This window comes from Drosophila sulfurigaster, chromosome 3, assembly GCF_023558435.1.
Source record: "Drosophila sulfurigaster albostrigata strain 15112-1811.04 chromosome 3, ASM2355843v2, whole genome shotgun sequence".
NCBI classification, from domain to species: domain Eukaryota; kingdom Metazoa; phylum Arthropoda; class Insecta; order Diptera; family Drosophilidae; genus Drosophila; species Drosophila sulfurigaster.
In genome coordinates this window covers 47,674,813-47,699,020 of record NC_084883.1, presented here as the reverse complement: position 1 = coordinate 47,699,020, position 24,208 = coordinate 47,674,813, and the positions used below count along the sequence as shown (strand labels likewise).

The 24,208-nt window shown below is 42.9% G+C and overlaps 9 protein-coding genes across 9 annotated transcripts; 5 read left to right on the top strand and 4 right to left on the bottom strand.

Annotated features, from left to right (window-relative positions):
* The first annotated feature begins 33 nt into the window (after window positions 1-33).
* LOC133841988 (protein big brother) lies at window positions 34-1,333 on the top strand. The gene has a single exon (XM_062274867.1). The coding sequence runs from the start codon at window positions 225-227 to the stop codon at window positions 867-869; it is 645 nt and encodes a 214-aa protein (XP_062130851.1). The 5' UTR covers window positions 34-224; the 3' UTR covers window positions 870-1,333.
* Window positions 1,334-1,630: 297 nt separating this feature from the next.
* On the bottom strand, window positions 1,631-5,947 carry LOC133841978 (coatomer subunit alpha). The gene is made up of 3 exons (XM_062274856.1): window positions 5,733-5,947; window positions 4,589-5,623; window positions 1,631-4,523 (listed from the first exon to the last, which is right to left on the bottom strand). Exons 2-3 carry the CDS (start codon window positions 5,532-5,534, stop codon window positions 1,756-1,758), a joined length of 3,714 nt encoding a protein of 1,237 aa, XP_062130840.1. The 5' UTR covers window positions 5,535-5,623; window positions 5,733-5,947; the 3' UTR covers window positions 1,631-1,755.
* A 226-nt stretch (window positions 5,948-6,173) lies between these two features.
* Window positions 6,174-8,266, bottom strand: LOC133841982 (proline-rich protein PRCC). Its single transcript, XM_062274861.1, is given in 3 exon segments — window positions 6,174-7,714; window positions 7,716-7,802; window positions 7,804-8,266. Coding segments are annotated over 3 exon segments (1,392 nt in total). The 5' UTR covers window positions 8,071-8,266; the 3' UTR covers window positions 6,174-6,676.
* LOC133841990 (transmembrane protein 60) lies at window positions 6,195-6,590 on the top strand. The gene has a single exon (XM_062274874.1). The coding sequence runs from the start codon at window positions 6,195-6,197 to the stop codon at window positions 6,588-6,590; it is 396 nt and encodes a 131-aa protein (XP_062130858.1).
* Window positions 8,267-8,386: 120 nt separating the features above from the next.
* Window positions 8,387-9,392, top strand: LOC133841986 (protein brother). Its single transcript, XM_062274866.1, has 2 exons — window positions 8,387-8,545; window positions 8,602-9,392. Exon 2 carries the CDS (start codon window positions 8,656-8,658, stop codon window positions 9,325-9,327), a length of 672 nt encoding a protein of 223 aa, XP_062130850.1. The 5' UTR covers window positions 8,387-8,545; window positions 8,602-8,655; the 3' UTR covers window positions 9,328-9,392.
* Window positions 9,393-9,960: 568 nt separating this feature from the next.
* On the top strand, window positions 9,961-13,555 carry LOC133843539 (novel acetylcholine receptor chaperone). The gene is made up of 3 exons (XM_062277139.1): window positions 9,961-10,632; window positions 12,538-12,676; window positions 12,735-13,555. Exons 1-3 carry the CDS (start codon window positions 10,513-10,515, stop codon window positions 12,956-12,958), a joined length of 483 nt encoding a protein of 160 aa, XP_062133123.1. The 5' UTR covers window positions 9,961-10,512; the 3' UTR covers window positions 12,959-13,555.
* Window positions 13,556-14,713: 1,158 nt separating this feature from the next.
* Window positions 14,714-16,860, bottom strand: LOC133846098 (signal recognition particle subunit SRP54). The gene is made up of 2 exons (XM_062280847.1): window positions 15,770-16,860; window positions 14,714-15,713 (listed from the first exon to the last, which is right to left on the bottom strand). The coding sequence occupies exons 1-2, from the start codon at window positions 16,685-16,687 to the stop codon at window positions 15,105-15,107; spliced, it is 1,527 nt and encodes a 508-aa protein (XP_062136831.1). The 5' UTR covers window positions 16,688-16,860; the 3' UTR covers window positions 14,714-15,104.
* Window positions 16,861-17,177: 317 nt separating this feature from the next.
* On the top strand, window positions 17,178-19,810 carry LOC133846097 (flap endonuclease GEN). The gene is made up of 5 exons (XM_062280846.1): window positions 17,178-17,451; window positions 17,510-17,846; window positions 17,901-18,190; window positions 18,248-18,415; window positions 18,479-19,810. The coding sequence occupies exons 1-5, from the start codon at window positions 17,294-17,296 to the stop codon at window positions 19,740-19,742; spliced, it is 2,217 nt and encodes a 738-aa protein (XP_062136830.1). The 5' UTR covers window positions 17,178-17,293; the 3' UTR covers window positions 19,743-19,810.
* On the bottom strand, window positions 19,648-24,138 carry LOC133846096 (alanine--tRNA ligase, mitochondrial). Its single transcript, XM_062280845.1, has 12 exons — window positions 23,867-24,138; window positions 23,627-23,800; window positions 23,204-23,349; window positions 22,654-22,863; window positions 22,453-22,597; window positions 22,254-22,393; window positions 21,214-22,196; window positions 20,997-21,153; window positions 20,651-20,936; window positions 20,357-20,577; window positions 20,098-20,299; window positions 19,648-20,040 (listed from the first exon to the last, which is right to left on the bottom strand). The coding sequence occupies exons 1-12, from the start codon at window positions 24,032-24,034 to the stop codon at window positions 19,834-19,836; spliced, it is 3,039 nt and encodes a 1,012-aa protein (XP_062136829.1). The 5' UTR covers window positions 24,035-24,138; the 3' UTR covers window positions 19,648-19,833.
* Window positions 24,139-24,208: the final 70 nt, after the last annotated feature.

Sequence of the window (24,208 nt, the reverse complement as noted above, 5' to 3'; positions counted from 1 at the left end):
ATCGGTCAATCGACCGACCTCCACACCTTATCGGTTAGTATAACAAAACCGCAAGTATTTTTTGTTGTACGCTGCGTTGTTTGTTGCTGGTTTCCTGCACAGCAAATTGAAATTACAAAAATAAGAAGCAAAAGCGCCAAAAACAAGTGAAACTGCGATAACTGCGCGAAAAAGAGAGTCTAGTGTATAGTGCAAATTACAAATAATAAAACGCGCTTACAAAGATGATGAACGAGGCTGCAGCACTGGCAAACATGATACCGTACGACACAATTGGACTCTACGAGCAGCCCAAGCCGCGTTTTATCTTCAAAATGCCACGCGTAGTGCCCGACCAGAAGTCCAAGTTCGAGAGCGACGAGCTCTTTCGTCGCCTGAGCCGTGAGAGCGAGATACGCTACACAGGCTATCGGGAGCGCAGCATCGAGGAGCGTCAGGTGCGCTTCATGAATGGCTGTCGTGAGGGACACACGGAAACCAGTTTTGTGGCATCTGGAACGAACCTGCAGCTGGTGTTCAATGCCAATCAGAATCCCTATCTGCACGACAAAGAATGCGACTTTGACAAGGAGCACGGCAAGGTGCACATAAAATCCTATTTCATTATGAACGGAGTCTGTGTGCGATTCCGGGGCTGGCTCGATCTGGAACGTTTGGATGGCGTTGGTTGTCTGGAGTACGACGAACGTCGGGCCATGCACGAGGATGCCATACTACGTGATCAGATCGATCGCTACAACCAGCGATTGCGTGAATTCGAGGACACCAAGCGCGCCTATCGTGACAATCGCCAGGATGAGATGGAGGCTGTGCGACGGGGCGTCGCATCCGGCGGCATTGGTGTGGGCGCCAGTATGTGGCGACGTTAGTTAGACTTTTGGACGGCTTCGTCGACAGCCTCAGCAGCATCGGCGTCGCCGTCGTTACAGCTACAACAACAGCAACAGCATCAACACCAGCAACAGCAGCATGAGACTCAATTCGCAACAAATACTCAATACTTTATGGAAAACTAAAGTTGCTCCTTCTACCAGAACCCAAAGCACACAGATTTTGAATGGGATTACGATTAGATATAAATGTATGATTCGAATATGCTCTTAGATTTAGTAATTAGCGTCTAGTAAGATTAATGCAAGTACTACTTAACTTTTATGGTATTAAACATAACAACTTAATGTGAATGTTAGTGACGTACATATTTATATTTAAATTACACAATAAACTTACGCATATAAAAATTTCCGATATCTCGAACCATGACTAACGCATTATTGCATCACTAATCTTAATAATAATCATATGAATACACTAAGTAAGCTAAAAATCAAAATGAAGCGAGTTTTTATTTTTAACTAACTGAAAAAATGGAAATTATAGCTCTTTAGCCTTTTGAAAGAATTCCCCAGCACAGTAAGAAACGCTGCCGTCAAGTTTAGATAGCAACAGACCATGGATTATAATTGTGTAATCTTCTTTATCTCGAAATTAAACTAAATATTAAAAGTGAGTAAAAAAAGATGGAGTATCAAATTTAGGATTAAATGGTGCACCTTAATTTTTCAAATTTTTGTGTCATTCATGCTTGTCTTCTAAAAGCTTTTGGATAAATGAGAAAAGCTGTTTCACATTTGAATAATGATTGCAATGTATTTGTCGTATATTGTATTTGTAGATATTTAATATGAATATATTTTAAAGACATTAAAACTAAGGCAATTAATAATTAATGCGTAACGTTCCGTTTCGTTCCGTTTAACGGAACTGCAGCGTGGAAATGCGCAATCCAATGCTGTCCTTGCCCACCTGGCTGACCTCGCAGACGCCACAGATGCTGCCTTTGTACTGCGGATCGTATGAGGAGCCACAGAAGGGGCAATTCACCTCCGGTTTGCCACGATAGATTGGCTTCCAGCTGATGGCGCAGATGTTAAACGGATTGAACTCATCGTATTGTAGCTGATGCTCATCAACGGGATTCACCTCGCAGGCCTGCAGAATTTTGCGCACCTGCTGCGCCACCTCTGGCCTGGGAGCCAGCTCCAGCAGACGACGGGCAAATGAGGCGGCTGTCTTGTAGTTCTTCAGCTTGAAGAACATATTCAACGCTGTGCGCAGCGTGAGAATCTGATGAACCGGCTGCAGTTTGCAGTGAGTAAAGTAGGCGGCCATTTCACAGAGACGCTTCTGCTCCTCCAGCGTTGATTTCGGCATGCCCTTGCGCACCGTTTCCATCTTGAGGCCCACAATGTACTCGGCACAGATCTTGAGCAGCTGCTGGGCCTCGGCCACGTCCAGTTTGGTGTCCACCACCAGCAGCGGAATACTTATGAGTATGGAGTGGAACTTTTCGATGGCCTCGCTGAATTTACCCATGGTGGTCATCTGATAACAGGCCTGCAGACGTGACACCAACTCATTCAGTTTAATGCCTAATGCGGGACGCTGTTGCTTGGGATTTGTTTCGCCAGCATTGCGCAGCGGATAACCCGACAGCGATTGCAGATTCGGATACGCTGTGTAGCTGGTGCGAGTGGCCGCATAGTTCTGCAGGAAGAGCGACTTGAAGGGCTTAAAGTTGACGACGCCCAGCTGATCGTTCAGCAGACGGAAGGCACTCTCAAAGGCGCCCGCCTTCACATGATCCACCACCAGCTGCGAGTTGTTGGCCCAATGTTGTGCTGGGGATTGACCCTTGTTGGGCGCCGCATAATAGTTGCTATCGAGTGCCGAGGCCTTAATCTTGGAGGCCAATTCGAGTGGCACCACCAAATCATCATCGCCCACATCCCAGCCACCGCCGCCAGCAGCATCATCCTGAGCCTCATCGTTGCTCAAAGCATCGTGCATCTCCTCATCGCCATCGTCGTCCTCGCCCAATCCTAGATCAGCATCGGCGCCCCAGCCATCGCCGCCGCCATTATGCTCATCCAGCAGCGCGGCATCCGCATTGATGTTGAGCGCTTGGCGTGCTGTGGCGCTGGTTCCGGCACGCGTCACCATGGCGCCCTCGAAGAAGCCCTTCGATACGGACAACAGCGGCCAGTTGGTCTCCAGCTGTTGAATGGGGACCGGCGGCTGCAACAGTTGCGCATTTGGATTAATCTCCGGCAACGAGCTGCCCTCGTCGGTAATGCTGGCACCAATGGTCTCCGCTAGCTCATCCAATCCATTGGTGGCGGCTGTTAGATAGGCCAGCGACAGTTGGCCACAGTTCTTGAGTATGCCGACACGTTCCTTGACATCGCCCAGGAGCAAAGCGCCCTGATATTGTGCGGAGACATCCTTGCGTATTTCGGCGATCTTATTCATCTTCTTGAGCTTCTCCAGATTGCCAGTGATCAGATACAGGAAGCTCAGCTTGTCAAAGTTCTTGGTGCGCTGATAGCACATTTCCACCACCTGATGATTGCCCTGCAGCAAAGCAGCCTGTCCCAAACGATTCCAGCAATCCTTGTCGTCTAACGCCTTGGCCGCCTGCAATGCAATCTCAATGTTGCCGCACTCCAAGGCCAAGCCAAAGCGTGTCTTCTCATCCTTGACGAAATGCAGCGCCACCTCGGGATAACCCTTCTGCTGCAGATAAGCAATGATGCTCTGGCCAACGAGTCGAGCATTGCGCACCATGTGCAACACTTCGTCGTATTTGCGTTGAATCAGCGCCAACTTGAACTTGTACTCCGTGGGATCAATGTGGAGCACACGGGTGCGACACTCACGATCCAGGCAGAACACTTGATTGCCCTTGACACGTGTCAAATAGATGGGCAAATCCAGGGTGCGAATGATGCCGTGATCGCCATTGGTGATGGCATATTTGATGTGATTGCTGGTCGTGTAGATGAACACACCGGACTCATCCCAGGCACCGGATTTGACGCGACAATTCTCCTGAACGGTGCACAGGAACTGCAGACGACGATCGCAAATGGTCACCGAATGCTTGCAGAGCAACGCGACCAGCGACATGTCTGGCGACCACACAACATAGCGGCACTTGGCCAACTTAATGCTGCCCACCGACACAAGACGTTGCACCTCATACAGAGTCACATATTCTGGGTCACGAATGAGCAGCATGCCAGTGCCGGCATAGAAGATCTCCTCACAGAAGGTGGGTATCTTTTTGGTCACTTCGTTCTTAAAGTTCTTCACCACCAGCTGCTGATTGCGATCGAGCACCGCAAAGCGATTACGTGCCACCCAAATTGCTGTGATGCCCGAGCTGCGTTTGCTGTCCGATTCATTTTGACGCTCGCTCTCGCTGTCCTTGGGTATCTGGCACAGATCATAGGTGCTATTCTCCAGGTTGTTGGTGCGTGTGCAGATGAGCACGGCATTTAGTGCTGGATTGTATGACATGCTGTACACAGGCGATTTGCCAGGACGCAGCTGCATCACCACAGTATCCTTGGTGGTGGTAAAGTCCAGTTTGCGCAAAAAGCGATCCTTCACATAGTACAGCATGTTGCCATGGACTGCGTAGGCGGGACGCTCACGCTCCAGCTTAAAGACCACCATGCCTAGGCAGAGGAAACAAAAGATTAGCATTGAAAACTATGTCATTTAAGCCATCTTCCAATCTTACCGCCATCGTGACCGGCTGCAAAGAGATTGAGGGTGGGATGTGCTGCCATAATCCAGAAACGTTCGTTGTCACGACGGAATGTGAACAGACACTGACGCTTCGTCATGTCCCAAACGCGTATGCTGCGATCTTCACCATTGGAAATGATCAAGTCCTGTCGTGGATGGAACAACACACACGACACATTGTTGTAGTGACCACGGCAAGTGTCCACCTCCCAAGCCTTGTACTCGTTCATGCGCCACAGCTTGACCAAGCGATCATCGGCACCGGATACAATCAGAGGCAGTGTTGGATGGAAGCTGGCCCAATTGACGCCACGATCGTGACCCTCGAGCACATGCTTGACCACAGCATCGGCCTGACCGAACAGATCTGTTGCACCTGGATGACCCTTCAGATGCTCATCGAGTCCTCCTGGGCCAGGGGCAACATTCTTCTTGCGCAATCCCGAAATGTCCCAGACACGTACCGTCTGATCCAGTGAGGCGGACACAATTTGATCCTCGGTGGGATGGAACTGTGCGCACATCACATAATGATTGTGGCCGGTCAGCACACAGATGCAGTTGCGTGACTGCCAGTTCCAGATGCGGATAGTCTGATCATCGGAGGCACTCAAGATCCATGGATACTCGTGATGGAATGCTACCGTGCGCACATAATCCAAATGTGCCAGCAGTGTGAAGATGCAACGGCGTTGCTTGTAATTCCACACCTTGATCTTGTAATCATCACCGCCCGAAACAAAGAGCGGCATCTGTTGGTGAAAAGCTACACTACGAACGGGGCCATCGTGTTCGTCGAACTTCTCAAGCAAAGTGTGCATGCGATAATCCCACAACTGGATGACACCGCTGTGTAAACTGGTGAGAATCCATGGTCGTTTCGGATGGAACGACAAGCCCTTGACACGGGCCGATTTTGACTCGAAATTGGTCAACATTTTGTTGCTGCCGTGGCGGTGTCTCAATTGATATCGGCGTTTGGCGTTTGACTTTACGTGTACTTAACTATTTCCTGCCGTGCACTTTTCTGCAACAAATTGAAATAAAAGGATGCGTTAGTGCATGTGGCGAGATACTACACAATATTTTACAATTAATTGTTAATATATTTAACAATTTTAAGCAAAAACACACACCAATTGCACAAATTTTTCAAGTGACACGTCAATTATCTTCTTCTTGTGCAGCAGTTTTGCAGAGTTGTCACCCTGCCGTCAGAAATTGCAGCAGACAGTATCGATTGCGATATCGATATATATCAATTGATCTCTTCGCCCATCTCGAGCATGGAAACAGCTGTTTTTTGTTTTGGTATATAAATTGTGAAAGCAAGAAAAAGGGCTTAAGTATTATTTGCTATTTCCCTAAAAATGCTAATATGAGAATTATAAAATCGAATTACACATAGAAATTTTGAATATCTACACAACTGCAACTAGGTGTTACGAGTTTTAAGGTTCCTGTATTTGGGTAATTGCCATCGTCGTAAAAACGTGTATTTTGAAAATTGTGCTAATGGTCACACTTCGATTAAAGTAACAAAGATTTGTTTATGTCAATTTTTTTGTCGTGGGTGGAATATGCAAAACGTTTAAGTCATGACGCTGGCACATCGGGCGCTCTTCACTTGGTTTATCGTCTTGGTGTTCTTAATACTGCTTTGCTTGCGCCTAGATCCACGCACCACATGGAATTGGTTCGTCACTTTTACGCCGCTTTGGTTCTTCGACTGCATCCTCATCATCTATGTGCTGATAAAGTTTATACGCAAATGGCGCAATCTCAATAGGCTCACCGATTTGCTGTTCCTCTACAAATGGAACATCGGCGGTGTGCTGCTAACGATAACATCTCAAGTGATGATCTGCATGACTCTTGAGTATCCACAACAGATTCCAATCTATGTGACAATGGCTCCATTGATGCTTCTACTCTGCACAGCCATTGTCTATGTTGCCGGGCAGTTGAGGCAACGTGAAAACTGGCTCAAATGAGCAATTCAACTTATTTATAAATTTATTCTTATTAAGTCTATATTGTAGTTGAAAATAGTACATAAACAATATTAAAATGGAAACATTTAGAAACCATATTTGCTCTGAGTGGCACGACGAGTTTGTCGATTTGCGGACCACATCGCTTGGAGTTCGGCCTCGTTGGCCTTCGCTTTGTGCGCCAGATAGGTGATTTGATGTTTCCTTTTTGTGCCCGCTACTGGTTCCTCATCCGTCAGCACTCCGGTGGGTTGATAAGTCGTCGCCGATGCCAACGCCGTGCGCATCCATTCATCACGATCAGGCATCACTTGTGTGCCGCTGATCTCAATCACCTGCATTTCCTTGGCCTCCTTGCGACGTCGCTTGGCATTCTTGCCCACCAGCGCATCCATGGCCTCGGCATTCAGGTGTTGCTCTTGATAGCGTTGTTGTGCTAATCGCATCTCCTCCGAGTGTAATTCTGCAGCCTCCGCTTCAGCAGCTTCACGTTGCTTCTGCTCCTCGAGGAACTTGTTGCCAGCTGCAACCATTTGCTCGGCTCGCTTGGCCACCAGAGCACTAATCTCATTGCTGCTCACCTCAGGCAATTTATGTTCGCTGTGCAGTGAGAAGAAGTCACCAGCGCCATCTTCGTCGTCATCGTCGCTGTCGCTAACGCTGACCAGTGCTGCCTTGGGCTGGATTGTGGACGGAGGTTTCTTTTGCGCTTGTTTTCCGGGAGGCTGTGGCGCCTTGACCCCATCGACGCCTTCTGTGTTGTGCGCTGCGCGTCGTTGCTTCACAGTGTCGGGCACAAAGGCTGGCTTAGCAGAAACAGCAGTTGTACTTGGCTTCGTTATTGTGTCATTTTCTTTCTTGCTGAAATCTCGCTCGGATTTCGCTTGCGGCAATATGCTAAGCAATCCGCAACCCTTTGTGGATTTGACTTGCTGCCTATTATTTTGCTGCTTTTCCGCCTTTTCCTTATCCACATCAGCGAAGTCCCTCAGCGACGGTATGGTGATCTTCACACGCGTTTTTCCAGCAGCTGGCGGTGGCGGCGGTTTTTCCAACGCTTCGCTATCTGCCGACGCCTTCTTGTGGAGAAATTCATCGTCCACTTCTTCTATATATGCTGCAGCTTTCCCCTGTGATAGCTGTTCGTGGCGTTGGTAATTTGGCAAATGCTTGCGTCACTTGCTGCTCCTCCGTTTCCTCTGCTTCCTCGTGCATTGGCTGGACGGCTTTTTTTGGGCTGGGGCAGCGCAAGCGTTATTCGGCCACTGGCCGTTGGCGGCTTAAGCTCCTGCAGCGACACTTCTCGTGGTACATAATCATCGTCTTCGTCACTTATGTGTCCAGCACTAGCGACGACGCCAGACTTGGCAGCCACATTGTTGTTGCTTGGCTGTTTTAGCAATTCCACTTGTGTGCCGGTGGATTCTTCTTCATTTTCTGATTCCTCGTCACTACTTGCAGCGTATGCAACAAGAGACATTTTAAGTATGTTTAGTAAACAATATAAATTTAATAAAAATTGTTCAAATTTAACTTTTCCGACTGCAACAACGATTTCAACATAAAACAACAGCTGTTTATTACTTGCGTGTGTCACCCTGTGATCTAAGTGGTAGTGCAGCGCTAATTGCCATCTGGCAACGCCAGAATGTAAACAGTTACATTTTCAAAAGTTGTGAAGACGACAGAGGTAAGTTTATATACAACTATAAAACGCAAATTCAATACAAATTAATAAATTGTATGCTCGCAATAAAAAACGATATCTGTTTATAGTGTTAACCCATAAAGCAAGTTCATATTTACCTGTCATCTGGTAAGGTCAAAAAGTAATCAGTTACATTTTCAAAAATTTGCGCAGCTGTTAGGGACGAAGTATTACACCGTAACAGGTAGGATTTGTATATTACGGCGATGACAGCTGCTGCCGTGGATCATAAAACTATAAACTGCAGGTACCTATGCTCTATGCACTCAACTGATATATAAATCAAGACATTCTTCTGTCCAGATATCAGTCTGCTTTTGCACATCAAAGTGTTAACATCTAAAGTGTATCAGTGAAATGCATCATCATCACCAGAATCTTGGAGACGCTGCCTTGGCTGGCATGATGCCGCCCTATGAGCAAGCACCGATGTTTGAGCCACCCAGACCGCGCTTCATCTTCCGCATGCCGCGAGTGGTTCCCAATCAAAAGTCCAAGTTCGAAAGTGACGAACTCTTCCGCCGCCTCAGCCGCGAGAGCGAAGTGCGATACACTGGCTACCGGGAACGCGCCATCGACGAGCGAAGGATGCGATTTGTGACTGATTGTCGCAAGGGATACGCCGAGCTATCATTCTTGGCGTCTGGCACCAATCTGCAGTTGTACTTCAATGCCAATCACAATCCCTATGCGACGGAACAGGAGTGCGACTTTGAGAAGGAACGCAACAAAGTTCACTTGCGTTCCAGTTTCATTATGAATGGTGTGTGCGTGCGTTTCCGTGGCTGGGTGGATCTGGAACGCTTGGATGGTGTGGCCTGCTTGGAATATGACGAAGGACGTGCCCAGGTCGAGGATGCACAGCTGAATGAACAGATCGAAAGTCACAACCAACGCATGGCTGAATCGAAAAGAATGTATGCGCCCACTCCGCCAGAGGAACAGATGGCCCCTCATCCTAGACATTTACCATGCATTGCTCCAGAAACAATGAGTAACCCACCGATAAGATGGCTCTCATTTGAATAAGATCTTAAACCTAGTTAACATAAGTTGTATTTTTTTTAATTGAATAAAAATTTTTAAAACGCAAACTATTTTTATTGCACAAATATTGGAACAAGGTAGCATTATAACACAAAAGTGTATTAACGAACTAAAAGAGTGCCTTTGCTGATCACAAATATCACATCTATACATGTAATTTGTACCTTCTTTTGAATATTTGACCAACGAACTAAAAATGTACCGAAAACCATGGAATCGAACCACTTCCACACAAAAGTGTACTAAACTATACATTGTACTAACGATCTAAAAGTGTAACCTTTTGTGTTACAATTGTACTAAATCCAACAGTAGTGATTGTAGCCCTGTTGCTTTTGTGTCGTCATAAGGGTTGCTGGTCATGCCGGGGTCTTTGGCCTTAATTACATCAACTCCAACCCCCTCTCTCTATTCCCCCACTGGCAGGCGGCCTCGTGCGCTCTTTCGGTCTCGCTCTCTCTCGCTTGCGCTCTGAGCGATTTGAGGGTGCTTTCTTGTTATTTTGCCCAGCATAACAAATCTCTTGCGTCTCTCAATCTTCTCATGCATTATGTGTTATATATCGATTTTTCGACATTGGGATGCTGTTGAAACTTTTGCAGTCTCAGTCATATTTCGAACGTGAATGAGCGCTGTGCCGACGACGGTTGCGACGGTTTCAAATACGAACACAACTGAAGAAAAGTGGAAAATAAGCGAAAGGAAAAATTTCATAAATATTCTACACATATACTAGCGAATGGCGAGTGTATTGTGGTACTAAAAGTGATTTGCCAAACATTCAAAATTTCTATAATTTCGGTTTTGTTGTTGTGGTCGCTGTGTTCTTGTTGTTTTGGTTTTTCGGCTGCGACTGCGGCAAAAGCTGCGGACAAGCGCTAAAATTAGCGACCGGTGTATCGTAGGGTGATGTATGCTCTATGATTCCCAATCTCCCGACTTCTGCCCCGCCGCCGCCTCCCTCGCCACGAGCGCAATCGGCACTCGCCCCAATTGCTGCTGGCATTTTGTGAATTATACATATTTCACATAGCAGTACTCGCCATACAAAATAAACATCATATAAATTATACATTGAGCGAAGAGGCGTTCTGTGAAGTGAAGTGAAAAATCAATTGCGAGAAATATAAAAGCGAATAAAGGACTTTGTAAGAACTCAGCTACAAAATGCCAGCTTCAAATACGATTGTGTTGAAGAGCCTCTCCATACTGCTGGGACTATTCTTCATCTTTGTGGGCACGCTGAAACTCACCCCACACATCAGCAAGGATCTCTACAAGGATCTGGTAAGTTGTGGTCTCTGGGAGTGGAAAATCGATGTGCTTTGTTTACCTCGCCGTAGGCAACACTCTGCTCTCATCGATTTTCCAGAGCGAGAGACGAGTTGCCAACAAAAAGTGAACCACCACTAGCTCATTCTGCTATCCTGTCCGCTTACTTTGCAATTGGGTCAGCAGGATAACGGCACTTAGAGAGAGATGGATAACAATTACGGTATTACGAAGGGGGGAGGTAGCAAACCATTGAAGATTCCAAGATCGTTAATATTTTTGATTTGAATTTCATTGAATCAGATAGATTATAATATTACTCTTTCTTTCATCGAATATATAAAAATTTTGAGAAATAAAATTAAAGAGTGTTTACAGCTGTTTAAGTGTGCATATCTTTTTTTTTTTTAGAAATATGACTAATTTTTGTTTATTGATGCATAGGTAATTGAGAATTCAAAAATAAATTGATTGAAACGATTTTGAAAATTATTATTTACAATGTTTGGCTTACTTATAAACATATTCCGGATCATTTGAAGAGAGTCGAGCGAATATATATTTTGTAATTTTAAAAACATGCTTAACTTTTAAATATTGAATAAAATATGTTTTAGTACATTTTTGATATGTAACTATGACTGATGCGAATAGTTGCACATTGAACTCGACCCCAGCCCAATGCCAGCCGTCGGCCTTCAGGAATACTTTTAAAAACGCAATGATCTTCAAACAAAAATCATACACGCAGAATATAAATAAGTTTTTATGATCTAAACACTTTGCAGTTCCGTTCAAACCGAAAGAATAAGTATGCGTAATGACGGAAATCGTTTAAAATGTTCTCTGGATTGCAAACTCAGACTAAATTTATACTCTTTGCAGCGCGTGTGCTACATTATAGGGTATATAATATCAGAGAATCGCTGTAGAGCATCTACTAGTCGAGCACTCTTGTAATCTGTAATGAATGATCATGGAAATGGAAGGAATTTGAACTTGCTTTGGCGAACATTTTGTTCCGTCAATTATTGTTTTTTTTTTTCAGACATTTCAGACATATATCACATACATATGTACATACATATATTACGATATATAAACAAAGTTGTTAGCCGCAGCGAAACGTGCCAAATATTTATGTGATTTTCACTTGGTGATTTTGTTTACATCTCCCAAAAAGAAAATTAAACTTGTCATAAAACAAAAGTATTAGACGACTAAGAGATACCTTCTTAATTAGAATTGTGGGAATACAAAACTTTATTGAAATTAAACAAGCAATTACGATCCTTTTTTTTAAACTTATTATTAGATCAGAATTAAATATGAAGAAGACCATTTTAAAAAACTGAATTTGATCAAGGTTTGGGATAATGACTTAAGCATTAAACATTCATGTTTTAACCTATTGATTACAGTGTCTAACGATCAAATGCTTTGTCATCTGGTTACAGGGTATTAAATTCGTGGTTTTCGCTTTCAATTGCTGCAATCCCAAATAGCGCTTGTCAAACAATGCATAGAAAATAAACATGTTTGTCGATAAGTTTGGGTCAAGAGAGCCCTTTCTTCATTTCATTCGTTTTCATTTGAATTTTTGTATTCACGTCTCTCGCCTTTGGGATTTGGCGATTTCAAAATAGATTTATCCGCAAGTGCTTTTGCTTTTGCAATTCCGCAGCAAGTAGTATAATTACCTTCGCAGTCGAAACACTTGGCGAATGCCAAACAAAATCTGACTGTGGTTTTGTTTTCTTTATTTCTCTTAAAAATAAACATCGTGCTTTGCCTTCTGCTCTGGGGTCAGCCATTAGTTCCGAGGGCAGCATAAGCATACATTTCAAGATTCCTGTTCTCACTTTCTATTTCACATCGAAAAACTCTTCTGATTTTCGAAAACTCTTATTTTCATTACAGCGCACAGAGTATGTGAAATATGCCAAGGTATTTCCGCTAACCGCTCTCTTTGGCATCAAAATCCCCTCAAAATGGTATCGACGCACTGTCGGCATATTGGAGATTGTTTGCGGACTGGCCATGGCCTTAATACCCTATCGTAAGTGTTGAAATCCCTATTTTGGAAATCTATTCTAATTGTCAACTCTATTCCACAGACAAGGTGAAGAATGTGGCCAATGTGACGCTGCTGCTTCTTATGCTGCTGGGCATCTATCAGCACTGGATGGTCAGTGATCCCTTCGAGCGTTCGGGACCTGCGCTGGTCTTCACCTTCATGCTGGGCGGCCGTCTGGTTGTCTGGTATCAGACAAGTCGCAAGGAGGCTGCCGAATTGGCGGCGGTTAATGCTTCGCAAGCGAACGGACTCAAGCAGGAGTAGATCAAAAGAGGAGAGAGAAAGAGTGGAGAGTTTTAGGAGCGTAATCGAATCATTTAGCACAAAAAAAAATATAAATTAAATTCAGTAAAGCAAAAAACATCACAATTAGTCGTCGTCGTCGTTCATTAATCGCACTTGTAAACAGCTTTGTTTTAGCACAATAAGTTAAACAATATTTTGAACTCAATTGGTGCCCTAAATGAATGAATGAAGAAGCAGAAGAAGAAGAAGAATCCTCAAATCGAAAGCGTATAGACAAGTCTCGTTTCTAGTTATAAATGAATTGAAAAGCAAATTGTAGAAATTATAGAGAAATCAAAATTGAGAAATGAAATTAATGTTTTTCACTTTGGTGCCAAATAACAGAATACATGCTCGTACTCGTATTATATAATTATTATACATAAATAATTGCGAAAGTGTTCAGGTTATAAATAATATTAATAAAACGCGAGTAAAGTAACAGTATAGCTATAAAGACAAAGACCACATACACACATACATACATAACTACATAATAGTTTGCGTGAACAACATTAATGTATACAATTCACAAAAAAAAAAAATAAATCCTTTTAATTACGGCAATTCATTCTATGCCCATGACATTTTAATATACGTGGTACTACAGGCCTTTTAAGCTCCCCTCCATATAATTCGTACTGCGCTTTCAGTACAAACACAACAACAACACCAGATTATCTATGCGCATGTGTGTGTTTGTTTGTGTGTGTGTATCCCATTCCACAAGGATGAACCTCAAAAGCGTTGACAGCATGTCGTTGTACAACATTTGCTGCGAACCTGTTCCTTTGACTTGTTTGATGGTTTTATGAGTGTCAAAACTTGACAGCTCAATCGCAAATTGATTGCTTTTCTTCTTATTTTACGTGCACATGCACACGAACATACACATACATACATTTTTATGCGTTTATGTTTTTGTGGTAAAGTTAGAATGACAATGGAAATTTCTGTGCGCCGGTTCCAGGTTCTGGTAAGCGTGAGAGAGCTAAGTATCCCCTGTGTAAAAGCCGCAGCTACCCTCAGACGAACTTTTACGACAAAAGCTATTAAAGTAAGCATTTCTCAGTGAACAAATTTCGTGTCCTGGTTGAATGAACCCAATGGGTAAGAGATGGATACTGAAACTTTTACACAAAGTAGTTTCAACAATTTTAAAATTAATAAAATAAAAATTGACATTAATACTAAATAAATGAGTTTCAAAAATTGTATAATTTTTTATTAAATAGAAGGTAAGCTAAGAAGTTTTGAAAAGCTTATCGAATTTACGAATCTTTAAAACTGGTAAGGAGGCTGCACTTTTTACAAAATAAAATTTAAAAAAAAACAGGAAACAATATGACTCTTTCTTTCAGTTGGTTAAGTGTTAGTAGCTTAAAGAATTTGTTGAAAAAAACATATACAAAAAAATAGGAAAATTCATCGCGGGCAAGTCTGCAGTTGAAGTTGTGTAAGTTGGTCATAAAAATGTACTTGTATATCTTTCCATTATGATTATCTGGTCGCTTATGTTGGGATAAGCGGCACATTTAATAATAAGTCGAAAAAGTATATATTAACTTTAGCCAATCATCAAATAGTATAATACAACATCATTTGTAGAGAATACTTTAATTTGTATGTTTATAAAATTTTCATTTTAGTGACACTCTTTAAGCCTTCTCGCTGACAGCGAGAGCAAAAAATATTTACAACACAAATTTGCTAAATTTACAAAATTACAAAACATTTTCTTTTGTTTACGTTTTCCTTTATTTGACGTTAGCACGGTTTCATGCAATTATTATTTCGTTTATATGAAACTGTTTTCTCTATATAAACTTGGATAAAATTCATTTGTGGCAATCTGAAAATTATTTATCTGATGTGTACAAAAACTGTGGACCGTTCTTGAATTACACATTTTGTTTGTTAACTACTTTACTCGGATTTCGATTCACAGTCGAACACAATTGCCACGAATTGAACAGTAATCATAGAATTTAGTTAAACAAGAGAAAGTCACCTTAAAAGCAAGGATAATTGTTGCACTTGTCGCACTACATGTTAACAAATTAAGGCTAATAACCGAACTATTTAAAAACAAAATCATATAAAAATGTTTACATATACCGACGTCTCATTTGCCACCAAAACCTCCCATTAGATTCCCGAGACCGCCCAGGCCACCGGCTGCGCCCTGTTGCAGTTGTCTCATCATATTCTGTAGGCCACCAACGCCTCCCATTTGCTGCAGCATGCGGGGATCAATCATTTTGGCCATCTGCTGATTCAGTTTGGCCATCTGTGTGGGATTCACATTTTTCGTCATGTCTCCTTGCTTGAACAATCCTTTGACGCCGCCCATTTTCTTGACTACTGCCGCAAACTTCGTGTAATGTGCAATCAACTCCTTCACCTCACGCTCAATGACGCCGGAACCTTGTGCGACACGAATACAACGAGTGGGCTGCTTGCTGAAGAGCTTGGCGCCATCGCGGTTATCTAATTCGCTGTCTGACATACTGTCCATCATGGTCATCATGCGTTTGATACGCGCCATCGATTCCTGCTCGCCACCCTTGGTCATGAAGTCCTGCGAGAAGCCGGGAATCATGTTCATGATTTGTGAGAATGGTCCCATTTTCATGATGTTTTGGAACTGCTCGTACATGTCGCGTATTGTGAAATGGCCATGTTTGATCTTTTCCAGCAGCTCCTCGTTGCCATCCAGTTTCAGTTCGTTGACCTGTTAAAGTACTCGAGCTGTTTACATATTCCATGTGAGTGTTACAATAACTTTACCTTGTCTATCAGTCCTTCAATGTCACCCATGCCCAGCAATTTGCTAACAAAAGGCTTTGTTTTGAATGGTTCCAAATCATCGATATGCTCGCCGGTGCCAATGAAGATGATGGGCGATTGTGTGGCAGCCACAGCCGATAAAGCACCACCTCCCTTAGCATGGCCATCCAACTTGGTAATAATCACGGATCCAATGTCGACTTTCTCTTTGAAGGCCTTGGCTTGAACCTCACAAGCCTGTCCAATCGTGGCATCCATGACGAAGATTATATTGTCGGGGCTGACAGCATTTGATACAGCCAACATCTCCTCGAACAGAGACTCCTCCTGTTTGTGACGTCCCGAAGTATCGACGATGATCATTTCAAATCCTTCACGTTTGAACATATCGACACCCTCTTGGGCTATGACCACGGGATCGATTTCAGTGTAGCTACCGTAGAAGGGAATGCGAGCTTTCGTTGCGTTCTGCTTGATTTGATCGTAGGCACCAGCACGGAAGGTATCCGCACAGACCAGGCACGATTTCCAGTTGCGTTTTTGGTAGTGATAGGCTAGCTTTGTGCACGTTGTTGTCTTGCCAGAACCCTGCAGGCCGACAAACATGATAACATTCGCCTTTCCCTTGACTGGCTGATAGGGTTTCACACCTGGATCAACCAGCTTGATGAGCTCCTTGAACACGGCGGATTGGATCATGCGACGTTTGTTTAATCCACCTGCCATCTCATCGAAGTCAATCACAGCTCGTACATTCTCGCGCAGCTGCTTCACCTGTCTTATGTTTACATCAGCCTCAAGTAATGCGGCGCATATCTCTTTGAGCATGGCACCCAGGGCTTCCTCATTTATCACTGTTGCCTTGCTCAGCGAGTGCAGCGCCGTTGTTATCTTGCGTCCCAGATCTGCTAAAACCATTTTGACGTTCTACTTTCTTTGTTCACCGTTGTGCAGCTGCGTGCGTTTCAGTTGTCTTGCGATATTTGCAAGACAAATACATGCAAATTGGAATTGCAATTGGAATAACTTTTGATTTTGCCCTGACACGTCAAATGTCGTACATTAGAAAGAAGAAGACTGACGTCTAGTAGAGATGGAAATACATCGATGACATCTATCTATGCACCGATATATTTATGAAATTATTGTAAACATTCATTTTGAATGGCTTACTCTGAAGAATTTTGCAGTCAGTAATATAAGTTAATTTATTATTTTATTATAAATGTGACCATGAAAACCTAAGATCAAATATATCTACATTTTATTTCAATAAACTACGAAATGTATTATCGATAACTTATGTAAAGTCGAACAAACGGAAATAACATTTTTGGTATTTTTTGAAGTCCAATTGCGATGGAAGCAGCAACTACACAGAAAAATATTGTGTGGTATTTAATGGTATATTTGTTTGTTTTTTGTGTTATTGGTATTACTTGTCGTTATCGGCGCGTTTTGCTTTCAAAAACAGACCGCTTTTATTACTCTAAATTTGTTTACAATCCCTAAATATTTATGTAAATGGGAGTTAAAGAACTGTGGTCGGTTTTAACACCACACGGTCAACGGAAGCCAATATGTGAATTGCGTGGAAAAAAGGTAGCAATTGATCTCGCTGGATGGGTTTGCGAAAGTCTTAATGTGGTTGATTATTTTGTGCATCCGCGGCACCACTTAAAGTAAGACTATAAATTTTAAACATAATATCTATTTTCTTAATATGAATATGTTGGACAGAAATCTATTCTTTCGCACCTGCTATCTCATATGGGAGCAGGTGACACCGGTATTTGTGCTGGAAGGCGCTGCACCAGAACTGAAAAGTAAAGTAATCGCCAAACGTAATGAGCTGCAATTTCGAGGAGTGCGTCCCAATCAAAAGAATGCACAGCCATCACAGCCAACTGGTCAAAGCCAAGGCCAAGGGAAAGCCAAAGGAAAAGGAGACGGTGGTCGCAGCCGGTTCAATCATGTTCTCAAACAGTGCGAGAATCTGTTGCTGTCGATGGGCGTTCAATGTGTCCAAGGTCCAGGCGAGGCCGAAGCCTATTGTGCTTTCCTTAACAAACATGGCGTGAGTCTTAGAGAGCTGCATTTGACTACTTATGATTGATGGTTCTTTCTTCAGTTGGTAGATGGTGTTATTAGTCAAGATTCAGACTGTTTTGCGTATGGAGCAATTCGCGTTTATCGCAACTTTTCGGTGTCCACACAAGGAACACAGGCCGCTGCTGGCGGCGCTGTGGACATCTATGATATGAGGGACATTTGTGCGCATATGGATTTTGGGCAGCATAAGGTCATCGTAATGGCATTGCTGTGCGGCTGTGATTATTGTCCCGATGGCATTGGTGGTATTGGCAAAGATGGCGTTCTAAAGCTCTTTAAGAAGTACAAGGAAACCGAAATACTTAAGCGGTAAAGAGAAGATTATATCGTACACATTGCTGATATATAATTAGATTTATATGATAGCTTACGAAGTTGGCGATCCGAGCAGGATTCGTATCATGCGCTAGAGCTACGAGTTGATGACAAAACAATTTGCAGCAATTGTGGTCACATAGGACGAACACAAAGCCACACAAAGAACGGCTGCAGTGTCTGTAGGACTCATCAAGGATGCGACGAGAGCCTTTGGAAGTATGTCCATGTAAAATGTATATATTAGTATATACCTTATTTATTTTAATGATTTTGTTTTAGAGAGCAACGTCTGTCCATAAAAGCGGAGTTAATGCTCCGTAAGAAGGCGCTTACTGATGTCAGCTTTCCAAACGAAGAGATAATATCCGAGTTTCTAAGTGAACCTGCGAAAGTACCAAATTTAAATTTGGATTGGCAGCAACCAAATCTCGTCAAATTTGTGAAACAAATCGGACACCTTCTGCAATGGCCTGAAATATATTGCGTTCAAAAGTTTTTCCCGATTTTAACGCGATGGCAGGTGCAGCAGCAGACATTTCATAAGACATGTTTTCTCCAACCGAAGGAGATAATCAAGAAACGCGTTGTGAAGGGAGTGCCCAGCTTGGAGGTAGCTTGGGACGATACTCGCAATTGTCTTGTTGGTCTAATACCCCAGGAACAAATTGATGAATTCAGCCTGGAACATCCAAAAGGTATTGAGGAATTGTACTATACTATCGAGCCACTTGAGATGCTGCAGGAAGCGTTTCCCGATCTTGTAGCGGCGTTTTTAAAATCAAAAGAAAAGCCACCTAAGCCTGCCAAGAAAGCAGGTCGCAAAAAAAACGAGAAATCTGACTTGGATTCAGAAAATCCAAACAATGTTTTAAAACCAAACAATCGTGCTCCTAAACAGCGACAAAACACAATCGATAAATTTCTTAAGAAAAACGAAGCACCAGCTAAAGAGCCTCCTAATGAGTTTTCCGGTCCGAAGGTGAAACAATGTTCAACGCCAATTAGCAAATGTTTGCCTTCCGATTTAGAGAGTGACGGGGAATTCGACATGTCGGATATCATTAACGGCATTATTTCAAATCCTAATGCATTGCCGACTGTTACCAATCATGCGGGACATTTATTGCACTATAAACCTTTGGATGATGATTTAAGCTTGAGATTGGCACAGCTAAGTTTACATAATGATGAGAATTTAAGCGAGCCACCTAAAGATATCAGCTTTAAACTTGAAAAACGCCAAAATAATTCAGTGGTCAAACCCATAAGTAAACGCCTGTCGTTGGACGATAGTTTTGATCGTTTGGTGAAGGGAGAGAAGAATCCGAACCTGGCCAAAACACCTTTGGAGCGTTTCAAGCAGCAGCATCGTCTGAGTAGCTCAAAAGTGAAACCATTAACTCCAGAGCCAACAACACACAATGTCAGCTACTTTTTCAATCAAAGCGCCGACGAAGGCGATGTTTTTGAGCAATTAATGGAGTTGAGTATGGTGGATATGCATCAGGAAGAAGATTTAGTTGTTATTAGCGATAGTGATTAACGTTCTTTATGTACATCACAAACTTCTGCAATAAATTCTCTCTTACAAATGGCAAATACAAACTTAAAGCTTAACTCTAGATTCATGTAAATTAAAAGTCTAAATGAGACTTGGCATAAGCCTGAGCACTACACATCGCTTGTTCCAGTTGCTCCTCAAACTGTGTGTTCACTTTGCGGCCTTTCATATTGCACATGAGCTCAGAATTCTGGCCTTTGGGCGTTGCCACCTGGCCGCCAAATGTTTTGGCAAACGATTGCAGCCAAAGTGTGGCATTAAAGCGTTCGCTGGTGCAATTCTGTAGAGATAATAATGATAAAAAGAGTATTTTTTAATTGAATAGTATAGTTCTTACCTTAGGCACGCAGCATCGTGCTTTAACAATGTTGTTGCACATGCTGACAACTAGAATGGGACGATCTGTGCATAATTTTGTGGCTCGCTGCAGGGGAATCTCCTCCACCAATGCTGAGCTAGTAATATAATGCAAAATGTAGGGATTTGTGTCCAGCGGCTTCTCCAACAATAAATTGCGCATTTCAACCTCTACGAATTCTCTGCAAATTGTCACAAATTAATTGACAGTGAAAGAGTTACAATTATAGAGTGCCTACTTAAGTGTGGTACGCGATGTTTCCTTGAGTTTTCGCAGCATATCGTTGATGCGTTCGAGAGTGTCCATCTTAAAAGCATACGGCAATTTGATAGACGAGTGCAGAATATTGTGTCGTATGGTTTGCAGCTCATTCTCCGTGGCATTGGTCAGCTTATCAGACTGAAATTGCTCCTCCAGCATATCCACGCGATGACGCAAAAGAGCCACTGTCTTTAGCACCTATTATAGAGTGGGGAAAGGGAACATCAGTAACTATAATACAAGATTCATACAATGATTTCATCAAACTTACATTCTCAGCAGCATCTCCAGCGACGGCTGTGAAAGCAAAACGCGCTCGATTCGTTTGCTTGAGATTAATAATGCAGAAACTGGACAGCTCCTTTGTGTTTGTCACATGCGTGCCGCAGCAAAGTTCCTTGGAACTCAGATTCAGCTCTGGACATTGCACATTAATCAAACGCAAGCCGTGCTCGGGATAAACCTCTCCGGGTATCATAGTTATGTCATTCTGTTGCAGAACATCGGCAGCACTCAGATGCTGCACTTTGACATCGGAAGCAGCACAAATTGCGCGACTAGATTTAAGTAGAAGCTAATTAGTTTAGCAAAGTTAATTAAAATTGACTCCAACGTACTTGATTAGATCTTCAATGTGCTGAACATCACTTTTCTGTATGCGTTTGCCTAGCAGACCCACTTCCAGTTTGCACAGCTCGCTGTTAACCTGGCTCGAAACCTGATATGTCACCTTATTGAAGAGCGAACGTATTGCGGCGTTTAGCAGATGTGTTGCTGTCAAGGGGAAATTATGAGTGTTTATGATGGTTGATTTAATTGATATGTACTACACACCTGTGTGATGACACATGTTTAGCTGCCGATGCTTGGCATTCACCTCCAACTGTATCTCATCGCCAACGGCAAGTTCGAGGTCTTCGATGGGCGTGCTCAAACCACAAACGTGCACCACACAACCGTTGAGTAGCTTCACATCCAACACCTCTAATTGATGCGGCTCACTGGGTCTTTGTTTGTTTTGTACTAAAAGCTTGCCTAGATCGGATTGCTGTCCACCGGCTTCATAGTAAAAAGAGCTGGCTTCCGTCACAATCGACAACGTGTCCACTTTGGCATTGAGACGTTTGCCATGTGTGTCCGACACCTCCGTTTCGTTGTGCAGCATGCCAAGCACACGACTTTTTAGCACTGGAATTTCATAGGATTCATTTGCCATATCATAGCTGTATGTATATTTGTGACTGTTGTCCGTGGCGGGCAATTTCTTGGTGAGCAGCGCTTGGGCATTTGCAATACGTTGCTCCATTGCAAAATCACCAGCAACACCATTGCGCAGCGGTTGCTTAGTTCTAAGCTTGGCCACAGCCAACTCGGCACGATATCGCTCCAAATCACAGTTCATATTCTCCAGCTCGGCTAGCTTGAGGAAGCTCTCTTCGCTTAGACCATAAGTGTCCGTTAGTTTATATAGAAAATCACCTGGTATTGTGTTGTTGGGGAAATTCGAGCGTTGCACTTGAAACTCGCGATAAGCGGGGACAAAGCCGGGACATTCCATTAAATCAATATCATCCAGTTTGGGGAATTCTGTTAGCACCTCAGCGAAAGCTTTCGATGAACTCGCACATAAATGTTTGTACACATCCTGCTCGTGGGCAATTAATTCAATAACCGACTGTTGCTTGGACGCAATCTCTGGATAAGCATCTCCCAGTGTTTCTGCTACAATTGGAATCAACTCCGCAAGCAAATTCTCATGGGCAAACACCTGTTTAGAAATGTTGAATGCCTTGCGCAGCACACGTCGCAATTTCTGACTAAGAAGGCAAATTGTTAGTGTTAAATAGTATTTTATTGTAGTGTTTTATACATACTTTTGATCTGGCAGCATGCCATCGGCTAGACATACGCTAATCATGCGTGTATGATCGGCCAATATTCTATAGCTGGTGTCGAGCAATGCGGCATTGTGGGAATCGGGAAAGGTGCCTCCGTAAATAGGTGCTTTAGCCAGCTGCAATTGCAATAGGAAAAACGTTAAATAAAGCTTATAGTATTGTAAATTGAACTTACACTTTGGATACCATCGAAGAGCGGCGTAAACAGATCCGTGTCATAATTGGATGATTTATTCTGAAGTATCGCTGTTAAACGCTCGAATCCCATGCCCGTATCCACATGCTTGGCGGGCAGCTGTGTTATGCTGCCATCGGCATTGCTATGAACATTATGTGTTAGTAAAAAATTACTTTAATAGCTAACTGACTAACGAACCGATTGTATTGAATGAAAACCAAATTCCATAGCTCCGTCAGATCTGCATGCCCGGCATTGACTAGCTTAGCTCGCTCCTTGACGGCACTTGGGCCAGAGCCAGGTATGTGATCGATGTGAATTTCCGTGCAAGGTCCACATGGTCCTGTTGCACCCATTTCCCAAAAGTTATCCTTGCAGCCAAAGGGTAAAATACGCTCAGTTGGAAACCTTTAAGGTGAGAAGTAAAAAAAAACATCGTGAGTTATATAACTACAACTTTTTTATAAAAATAACGATCTTTTAGTGATATTGTTAACAGCAGTTGTGCTTTTGACTTCAACTGTTAATAAAAACATCGATCGTTAAGTATATTTCAGAAGTAATTTAACAGCTGCCTTCTACTAAATAAAATATTGGATGTGATGCCTCTAAAGTTATTCTATAATCTTAATTATATTCTTTTAAAGTTAAGTTACTTAAAGTTAAAATATTTAGATCTGATAAACTGTTTTCTTTTTAATTGTCCTAAATAAATGGAAATATTCATATTATACTTTATGTAACTTACCCTAAGCTGCGCCAGATTTCAAAGCATTCCATGTCTGCAGGTATTCCAAGCACTTTGTCGCCACCAAAATAGGTGACATACAATCGTCCCATATCGATGTTGTAAGGTCCTCGCAGCAGTTCTAAGGCTAAAGCACAGGCTTCGCGCTGTTGGTAAAAGAAGCGATATTAGTAAGCTTTAAATGCGAGAATAGCGTAAGTAATATATTGGCGATTTAATTGTTGTTATACAATAATGTAGAAAATTAACAAGTGCAACTATAACAGAAATTTCATAAGCCAATTCAGGCTAATTGTAATATGGGACTAAGAACAATGACCATGGACATTGGAAACTATAAAGAAAACCTTGTTAAATAAGCCTACGTTACTTTTGCACGGGTTTAATGCATTGCTAGTTGGCCTTGAAATAAATTAGGAATACCTTAAAGTAGTCACCAAAGGACCAATTGCCCAACATCTCGAAGAATGTGTGATGATAGCCATCCTGACCAACAACCGACAGATCGTTGTGTTTGCCGCCAACGCGCACACACTTCTGTGAATTGACCACCCGCTTGTGTGGCGCTGCTGCTGTGCCCAGGAACACAGATTTGAACTGAAATGAATGCAAACACTTCAATGTGGAACTCTATACCGTAATTGTTTATTGTTATGCACTTACCTGGTTCATGCCCGCGTTGACAAAGGCAACGGTGGGATCACAGAACGGCACCACGGGACTGGAGCGTACAAACTTGTGCTCATGGTTGAGCGTAAAGTAGTCTATGAATGTTTTGCGTATCTCACGTGCGCTTAGCACACGCTGTAATTTTTTGGCCGAATTGTACATGCCAAATTCAAATGCAGTTTAAAATTACATATGCGATATTCCAATGTGGGGGACTCTCAGCTGATTCAGAGAGAGAGCCGGTAATTAGGCAATAGAACTAGATCGAAGCTTTGCACAGCTGCTGTCAGCTGATTGAGAACTGTCATTCGCGTGTTTATGTACTCTGGCATTCAC

Excerpts from the sequence above, each read along its gene's own strand:
- LOC133841988 (XM_062274867.1), top strand. The coding sequence starts at position 225 with ATGATGAACGAGGCTGCAGCACTGGCAAACATGATACCGTACGACACA.
- LOC133841978 (XM_062274856.1), bottom strand. The coding sequence starts at position 5,534 with ATGTTGACCAATTTCGAGTCAAAATCGGCCCGTGTCAAGGGCTTGTCG. Across the intron at positions 4,524-4,588 it reads TGCAGCCGGTCACGATGGCG|GCATGGTGGTCTTTAAGCTG; the intron begins GTAAGATTGGAA and ends TCCTCTGCCTAG.
- LOC133841990 (XM_062274874.1), top strand. The coding sequence starts at position 6,195 with ATGACGCTGGCACATCGGGCGCTCTTCACTTGGTTTATCGTCTTGGTG.
- LOC133841986 (XM_062274866.1), top strand. The coding sequence starts at position 8,656 with ATGCATCATCATCACCAGAATCTTGGAGACGCTGCCTTGGCTGGCATG.
- LOC133843539 (XM_062277139.1), top strand. The coding sequence starts at position 10,513 with ATGCCAGCTTCAAATACGATTGTGTTGAAGAGCCTCTCCATACTGCTG. Across the intron at positions 10,633-12,537 it reads AGGATCTCTACAAGGATCTG|CGCACAGAGTATGTGAAATA; the intron begins GTAAGTTGTGGT and ends TTTTCATTACAG. Across the intron at positions 12,677-12,734 it reads CATGGCCTTAATACCCTATC|ACAAGGTGAAGAATGTGGCC; the intron begins GTAAGTGTTGAA and ends TCTATTCCACAG.
- LOC133846098 (XM_062280847.1), bottom strand. The coding sequence starts at position 16,687 with ATGGTTTTAGCAGATCTGGGACGCAAGATAACAACGGCGCTGCACTCG. Across the intron at positions 15,714-15,769 it reads TTGAAGGACTGATAGACAAG|GTCAACGAACTGAAACTGGA; the intron begins GTAAAGTTATTG and ends GTACTTTAACAG.
- LOC133846097 (XM_062280846.1), top strand. The coding sequence starts at position 17,294 with ATGGGAGTTAAAGAACTGTGGTCGGTTTTAACACCACACGGTCAACGG. Across the intron at positions 18,191-18,247 it reads GAAACCGAAATACTTAAGCG|CTTACGAAGTTGGCGATCCG; the intron begins GTAAAGAGAAGA and ends TTTATATGATAG. Across the intron at positions 18,416-18,478 it reads TGCGACGAGAGCCTTTGGAA|AGAGCAACGTCTGTCCATAA; the intron begins GTATGTCCATGT and ends ATTTTGTTTTAG.
- LOC133846096 (XM_062280845.1), bottom strand. The coding sequence starts at position 24,034 with ATGTACAATTCGGCCAAAAAATTACAGCGTGTGCTAAGCGCACGTGAG. Across the intron at positions 21,154-21,213 it reads AAACATGTGTCATCACACAG|CAACACATCTGCTAAACGCC; the intron begins GTGTGTAGTACA and ends TCCCCTTGACAG. Across the intron at positions 20,041-20,097 it reads CACGATGCTGCGTGCCTAAG|AATTGCACCAGCGAACGCTT; the intron begins GTAAGAACTATA and ends TTATCTCTACAG.